We start from the raw sequence: 8,171 nt of genomic DNA, 5'->3' as shown, positions 1-8,171 counted from the left end.
CGCTGACCACAGACAGGAAGACCGTCCAACCTTGGTGCGTCGTGGTGAACAGCCGGCTGCCTGCTCCTCTGTGGCCTGGTGCAGTCTGGGTAAACATGTCACAGGTTGGTCTATTATCTGGCTGCAGTCATGTGACTGCCGTGTTTACCTGCAGAGGTGTGCACAGCAAGAGGCCGCGAAAAGAAAACCTGCTCCTTCAGGTTACCTGCTGAGGGTGCGTTCATAGTCAGTATGTTCTGAGCAGCTTATTCAAGCTCTGCAGAGTGGGGGGGAGTGGGGGTGGGGGGGTCAGCGGCTCAGAGGTCGACACTAAATCTGTCGTTTCACAAGAAGAAACTTTTCATGCCAAGTGAATTTTGTGGTTTAATGGTCGGTGACGATCGTCCACCGTTCAAATTTTAGAGATGGAGAAACCCTGATGTTGTCGGAGCGACCACATCTGTCTGTACAGCTGCTGGGTGATGGCAGAATCATAATCACCATTATTTAACACCATCACTCGCTGACTTTGGAAACTCTTTGGAAAAAAAACATGAAATAAAAAAAAAAAAAAAAAAAAAACAGAATTCAAAACAAAAGCCTTGTCTTAGTTTTTCTGGTTCTACAGATAAAAGTTAGAGATCTGTGAGTGTGGGACAGCAGCCAGACTGGACATGGACTCTCTTGTCCATGTATATGTTTATATATATACCTATATGTATATATGTTTATATATACATATAGTCCCTGGACCGATGACAGGAGGAGGTGGAGGTCTGGGCCGGTTTTCTCTCCTGATCCTGAGCATCTGCAGAAACCGAGCGCTGACCTTTAACATCAGTTTGACGTCACCTGACTGCACTGGGGTCAGTCTCATATGCGTTAACCACAGGATGTGATGTCATCAGTGCTCAGCGGTCAGTGGGGACACTCAAACACCGTCATTCAGTTTGTACTGAATATGAATTCAACTTTTCATTTGTGTCATTTTAAAGACTTACAGTTACTGCCTGTTGCCACGTAGCTAACATTAGCATCACCGTCACACCTCAGATGTAACATGTAGCTACAGCTAGCTTCACTCCACAGCGAGTGGTTATCTGCTCCGGCAGCAGCGTGTTAGAATAGTTACTGCAGCAACGATGAAACAACCTGCTGCTGCTGAGAATAACGTTACCTCTCTGAGCTCAGCTCGTCTGTAACCACATGAGCCTGCAGCTGATTGGCTCTCGGTGGCGGCGACGCTGCCTCCATCATCAGCACGGTGACAAACCAGTAACAACGTGTTGACAAGATTAAACTGTGAGGGGGGGGGGGCTCCATCTGTTTGAGACACAGGAAGTAGTCTGTCCAACTATTTATTCAGCCAATCATGTAAAAACAGTTAAAGCTGTTTCTTCTTCTTCTGTGTTTTATTTGAAGTGTTGATCCATCAGAAGAAATAAAAACCATCTCAGTGTAGTTTTACATCTCCTCTCTCAGGCTTCTCTCTGCAGCTCTAGTAACAACAGGTCTGTGAGCCAATCAGAAGAGAGGAGGCTCTGAGCCTCTCTTCTGATTGGCTGACTGTTTTCTGAGTGATCCAATAAAAATATAGCAGATTTCAGGTAAAAACACTCAGAGAAACCAAATCCTGCAAGGTTTGGATGGTGGGTCCAGGTGGGCGGGGCTTGGTGACTGCTTTGTTGTGACATCACAAAGTTCCAGAAGTCCTGACGGCTGGTTTTAAGGCTCAGTTTCTGAATACAGGCTGTGTGCATTTCTCTGTGGACTGAGGCTTTGATACTTTCACAGTATTAATATAGAAGCTAGAGCTGATCTATAATCTATAATCACACTACACATGGACACAGACCTTTACACTGGAGGAGCTGTAATGTTCCTTCTGATCACAGACCAGTGACACCAGTGACAGTGTCGTCCCACCAGTAAGAGCAGGGTGACACACAGCAGGCCTCACTCTTCCTCTACAGAAGTATGATGAGAGGGAGCGAACCCTGTGGTGATGAGTCACAACCTGCAGTCGCCTCATGTTGAAGGGTCAGGACGGAGGGAGCCGCCGCTTCACCCCCCAGGAAGAGGGAACGACTTCCTCGCCTCTCTTTTATGAATGAAGGACAAACGGGTGGAGGGATGGAGGGAGGGATGGAAGGAGAGATGGAGGGATGGAGGGATGCTCCTCTGTCTGCTCTGTCCAGACCGTCATGATGCACACTGCCCCCCCATCATCACATCTGCAGGAGGCTGCACATGTCTCTCCTCCCAGCCGCAACCAACCTCTCCACCCCTTCCCCTCCTCCACCTCCTCCACCTCCTTCTCTCGGGAGGCCGTCGGAAAGAGAAGTGAGATGGAGAGAAAGAAGCATGAGGAAGATGAGGACCCCCCCCACCCCCCCCACCCCACGGACCCCCCATCACTTGATCCCCTAACAACACATCGGCATCAAACCGTCTCCCTGTATCTCAGACCTCAGCGGCGGCGCGTCACCAGCCTCCGGTCACAATAACAACCGTGTAACCGCGATCATTATTATTATGGGGGTAAGGGGGGGTGAGGGGGGGTAAGGGGGGGTGGGGGTTGGGGGGTACTCACTCGTCTGGGCGCGTGTCCTCGCTCATCTTTTTCCGCTTCACCTCTGGTAATAATAAACTCCCGCCACGGCTGCACAGCGTGGTGTCTTCATGTTTCCTCGCCCCTGTCTGCTCCGGGTCTCTCCCGCTCTCCCGGTTCTTTAATCCCGGTGTGTGTTGAGCATTCTCGGATAACCGTCTCTCTCCTCCTCCTCCTCCTCCTCCTCCTCCTCCTCCTCCTCCAACACCACCACCACCTCCTCCTCCTCCTCCTTCTTCTTCTTCGTTCACTCCTCAGTTACTGAAGCGTAGCCGAGGAGGCGCATCCGATCTCCCCCTTCAGCTCCTCCGCCTCCTCCTACGCCTCTTCCTCTTCTTCCTCCTCCTCCTCTACCTCCTCCCCCGCCAGATCGGGCTGGAATGCGGTGACCGAAAATGGTGCGTTGGTATCGGCATGGATGGCCCCGGACGAGCCGCGTCTCCCTCCCGCTCCATGTTGGATTCACTGAGCGCAGACGGAGCGGAGCGGGGTGGGGGGGGTGGGGGTGGGGTGACGTCAGACCCGAAGGACTGCAGAGTCACGTGCTATTACCATATAATAATAATAATAATAATAATAATAATAATAAATGACATATACTACAGGCCTATTACAATATTATTACAATATTATTACAACTCAATATAAAGTAAATATCACAGCAGACCTGAGAACAATAGCTATAGTACCTGTAGTACTTGTAGTACCTGTAGTACTTGTAGTACTTGTAGTACCTGTAGTACCTGTAGTACCTGTAGTACCTGTAGTACTTGTAGTACTTGTAGTACCTGTAGTACCTGTAGTACCTGTAGTATCTGTAGTACTTGTAGTACCTGTAGTACTTGTAGTACTTGTAGTACCTGTAGTACCTGTAGTACCTGTAGTACCTGTAGTACTTGTAGTACCTGTAGTACCTGTAGTACCTGTAGTATCTGTAGTACTTGTAGTACCTGTAGTACTTGTAGTACCTGTAGTACCTGTAGTACCTGTAGTACCTGTAGTACTTGTAGTACCTGTAGTACCTGTAGTACCTGTAGAGTAATGAGTACTGTAGTACCTGTAGTACCTGTAGTACTTGTAGTACCTGTAGTACCTGTAGTACCTGTAGTACCTGTAGTACTTGTAGTACCTGTAGTACCTGTAGTACCTGTAGTACTTGTAGTACCTGTAGTACCTGTAGTACCTGTAGTACTTGTAGTACCTGTAGTACCTGTAGTACCTGTAATGATTACTGTAGTACCTGTAGTACCTGTAGTAACTGTAGAGTAATGAGTACTGTAGTACCTGTAGAGTAATGAGTACTGTAGTACCTGTAGTACCTGTAGTAACTGTAGAGTAATGAGTACTGTAGTACCTGTAGTACCTGTAGTACCTGTAGTAACTGTAGAGTAATGAGTACTGTAGTACCTGTAGTACCTGTAGAGTAATGAGTACTGTAGTACCTGTAGTAACTGTAGTAACTGTAGAGTAATGAGTACTGTAGTACCTGTAGTACCTGTAGAGTAATGAGTACTGTAGTACCTGTAGTACCTGTAGTACCTGTAGAGTAATGAGTACTGTAGTACCTGTAGTACCTGTAGAGTAATGAGTACTGTAGTACCTGTAGTAACTGTAGTAACTGTAGAGTAATGAGTACTGTAGTACCTGTAGTACCTGTAGTAACTGTAGAGTAATGAGTACTGTAGTACCTGTAGTAACTGTAGAGTAATGAGTACTGTAGTACCTTTAGTACCTGTAGTACCTGTAGAGTAATGAGTACTGTAGTACCTGTAGTGCCTGTAATACCTGTAGAGTAATGAGTACTGTAGTACCTGTAGTACCTGTAGTAACTGTAGAGTAATGAGTACTGTAGTACCTGTAGTACCTGTAGAGTAATGAGTACTGTAGTACCTGTAGTACCTGTAGTAACTGTAGAGTAATGATTACTGTAGTACCTGTAGTACCTGTAGAGTAATGAGTACTGTAGTACCTGTAATAACTGTAGAGTAATGATTACTGTAGTACCTGTAGTACCTGTAGAGTAATGATTACTGTAGTACCTGTAGTACCTGTAGTAACTGTAGAGTAATGAGTACTGTAGTACCTGTAGAGTAATGAGTACTGTAGTACCTGTAGTAACTGTAGAGTAATGAGTACTGTAGTACCTGTAGTACCTGTAGAGTAATGATTACTGTAGTACCTGTAGTACCTGTAGTAACTGTAGAGTAATGAGTACTGTAGTACCTGTAGAGTAATGAGTACTGTAGTACCTGTAGTAACTGTAGAGTAATGAGTACTGTAGTACCTGTAGTACCTGTAGTAACTGTAGAGTAATGAGTACTGTAGTACCTGTAGTACCTGTAGTAACTGTAGAGTAATGATTACTGTAGTACCTGTAGTACCTGTAGAGTAATGAGTACTGTAGTAACTGTAGAGTAATGAGTACTGTAGTACCTGTAGTACCTGTAGTAACTGTAGAGTAATGATTACTGTAGTACCTGTAGAGTAATGAGTACTATAGTAACTGTAGTACCTGTAGAGTAATGAGTACTGTAGTACCTGTAGTAACTGTAGAGTAATGAGTACTGTAGTACCTGTAGTACCTGTAGAGTAATGAGTACTGTAGTAACTGTAGTAACTGTAGAGTAATGAGTACTATAGTAACTGTAGTACCTGTAGAGTAATGAGTACTGTAGTACCTGTAGTAACTGTAGTAACTGTAGAGTAATGAGTACTATAGTAACTGTAGAGTAATGAGTACTGTAGTACCTTTAGTACCTGTAGTACCTGTAGAGTAATGAGTACTGTAGTACCTGTAGTGCCTGTAATACCTGTAGAGTAATGAGTACTGTAGTACCTGTAGTACCTGTAGTAACTGTAGAGTAATGAGTACTGTAGTACCTGTAGTACCTGTAGAGTAATGAGTACTGTAGTACCTGTAGTACCTGTAGTAACTGTAGAGTAATGATTACTGTAGTACCTGTAGTACCTGTAGAGTAATGAGTACTGTAGTACCTGTAATAACTGTAGAGTAATGATTACTGTAGTACCTGTAGTACCTGTAGAGTAATGATTACTGTAGTACCTGTAGTACCTGTAGTAACTGTAGAGTAATGAGTACTGTAGTACCTGTAGAGTAATGAGTACTGTAGTACCTGTAGTAACTGTAGAGTAATGAGTACTGTAGTACCTGTAGTACCTGTAGAGTAATGATTACTGTAGTACCTGTAGTACCTGTAGTAACTGTAGAGTAATGAGTACTGTAGTACCTGTAGAGTAATGAGTACTGTAGTACCTGTAGTAACTGTAGAGTAATGAGTACTGTAGTACCTGTAGTACCTGTAGTAACTGTAGAGTAATGAGTACTGTAGTACCTGTAGTACCTGTAGTAACTGTAGAGTAATGATTACTGTAGTACCTGTAGTACCTGTAGAGTAATGAGTACTGTAGTAACTGTAGAGTAATGAGTACTGTAGTACCTGTAGTACCTGTAGTAACTGTAGAGTAATGATTACTGTAGTACCTGTAGAGTAATGAGTACTATAGTAACTGTAGTACCTGTAGAGTAATGAGTACTGTAGTACCTGTAGTAACTGTAGAGTAATGAGTACTGTAGTACCTGTAGTACCTGTAGAGTAATGAGTACTGTAGTAACTGTAGTAACTGTAGAGTAATGAGTACTGTAGTACCTGTAGTACCTGTAGAGTAATGAGTACTGTAGTAACTGTAGTAACTGTAGAGTAATGAGTACTGAAGTACCTGTAGTAACTGTAGAGTAATGAGTACTGTAGTACCTGTAGTAACTGTAGAGTAATGAGTACTGTAGTAACTGTAGTAACTGTAGAGTAATGAGTACTGAAGTACCTGTAGTAACTGTAGAGTAATGAGTACTGTAGTACCTGTAGTAACTGGTAACAGTGGAGTCTGTATCTTAACAGGGGCAGTTGTTATAGATGTAGTAGTAGTAGTACTAACAGTAGTTGCAGTAGTAGTAGTACTAACAGTAGTAGTACTAACAGTAGTAGTAGTAGTAGTAGTAGTAGTAGTAGTAGTAGTACTAACAGTAGTAGTAGTAGTATTAACAGTAGTAGTAGTAGTACTAACAGTAGTTGTAGTAGTAGTAGTAGTAGTAGTAGTAGTACTAACAGTAGTAGTATTAACAGTAGTAGTAGTAGTACTAACAGTAGTAGTAGTAGTAGTAGTACAAACAGTAGTAGTAGTAGTAGTAGTAGTAGTAGTAGTACTAACAGTAGTTGTAGTAGTAGTAGTAGTAGTAGTACTAACAGTAGTAGTATTAACAGTAGTAGTAGTAGTAGTAGTACTAACAGTAGTTGTAGTAGTAGTAGTAGTAGTACTAACAGTAGTAGTATTAACAGTAGTAGTAGTAGTAGTAGTAGTAGTACTAACAGTAGTAGTAGTAGTAGTAGTACTAACAGTAGTAGTAGTAGTAGTAGTACTAACAGTAGTAGTATTAACAGTAGTAGTAGTAGTAGTAGTACTAACAGTAGTTGTAGTAGTTGTAGTAGTAGTAGTAACAGTAATAGTATCAGTAGTACTTTGAGCCTGAACTTTATACTGAAATATTAAACTTTACACTGAAAAGTCACCCTCAGTGTATTTCAAAATAAAAGCCTCCCTCTCAGAGGCCTCATTCATTAACCTGCGTCTTCCTGACACCTGGTGGTCAGGTGCTGTTACTGCAGGTGTGTCCTGACGTGTTATGACCATGTGATCTACAGAGGGAGGAGCTTATCTGGTGAAGACAGACAGTGTGAGGGAAGGGTTCCTCTGTTCATGTAAATGAGGTTAATTGATCATTAAAGTGGTGACACTGAGTGGATGACGTCCAATAATAATTTCATAATTTTTGATGTTTTATAAACAGATGGGGTCAGGGAGGTCAAAGGTTTCACGTTTGACAGGAAGATGAAGGTTTAGAGATTCTGTGCAACACGCTCACGTAACTCCCTCAGCTGAGGGGGGGCGAACCGTGACGTCATCGGGGGGGGTGCGGAGTGAAGTCTCTTGTATTGAGTCGTATTGTACAAAGTGACTCCGGTGGCGGAGCTGCGTGAGCTGATGGAGGCAGTGAACCGCTCAGGTGCGTTTACACTGTCCCACCACTAGATGTCGCAACACCTCCACAGACCAGCCACAGACCAGCTGACCCTTCACATTAAAACACATGCCGGGTGTTTGTGGAGGAACTTCAGAATAAAGCACAGGAGGATGATGATACAGCAGCTGCTTCAGTATCTGACGGTCTGATGTCTGACTTTATTCTTTCATTCTGTTTCTAATGTTGTTCCACCTTAAAATAAAAGTTTCACGATATAAACAAAGTCATTGAAGCTGTTTGTCTCCTCCACCCAGTTCACCTCGCGGGGGCGCGCCCTCGCGCGCACATCTTGTGGAAGCTGCAGGGACGCGCAGCGAGCCTCTGCTCCTTTAAGCGAGAAAAGAAACTATCCCTCCCCCCCTCTCCTCCCCCTCCCTCCCCCCCTTCCCTCCTCCCTCCCTCCTCCCTCCCTCCTCCCTCCCCCCCCCCCCCCCCCCCCCCCCCCCCTCCCCCCCCCCCCTCCCCTTCCCCTCACACCCGACG

At 44.3% G+C, this 8,171-nt stretch overlaps 1 protein-coding gene across 1 annotated transcript in view; it reads right to left on the bottom strand.

The window, feature by feature from the left end:
* Positions 1 to 2,777, bottom strand: part of spred2a (sprouty related EVH1 domain containing 2a) — a 12,914-nt gene extending 10,137 nt beyond the window's left edge. The window contains exon 1 of the mRNA XM_056372726.1: positions 2,573 to 2,777. Within this exon, the coding sequence (XP_056228701.1) occupies positions 2,573 to 2,598 (26 nt within the window). The 5' untranslated portion in view covers positions 2,599 to 2,777. The remainder of the gene's footprint in view (positions 1 to 2,572) is intronic.
* Positions 2,778 to 8,171: the final 5,394 nt, after the last annotated feature.

Source organism: Seriola aureovittata, chromosome 3 (assembly GCF_021018895.1).
Source record: "Seriola aureovittata isolate HTS-2021-v1 ecotype China chromosome 3, ASM2101889v1, whole genome shotgun sequence".
Taxonomy (NCBI): domain Eukaryota; kingdom Metazoa; phylum Chordata; class Actinopteri; order Carangiformes; family Carangidae; genus Seriola; species Seriola aureovittata.
Note: the sequence above shows the minus strand (reverse complement) of the source record. Positions and strands in the feature narration are given on the sequence as shown.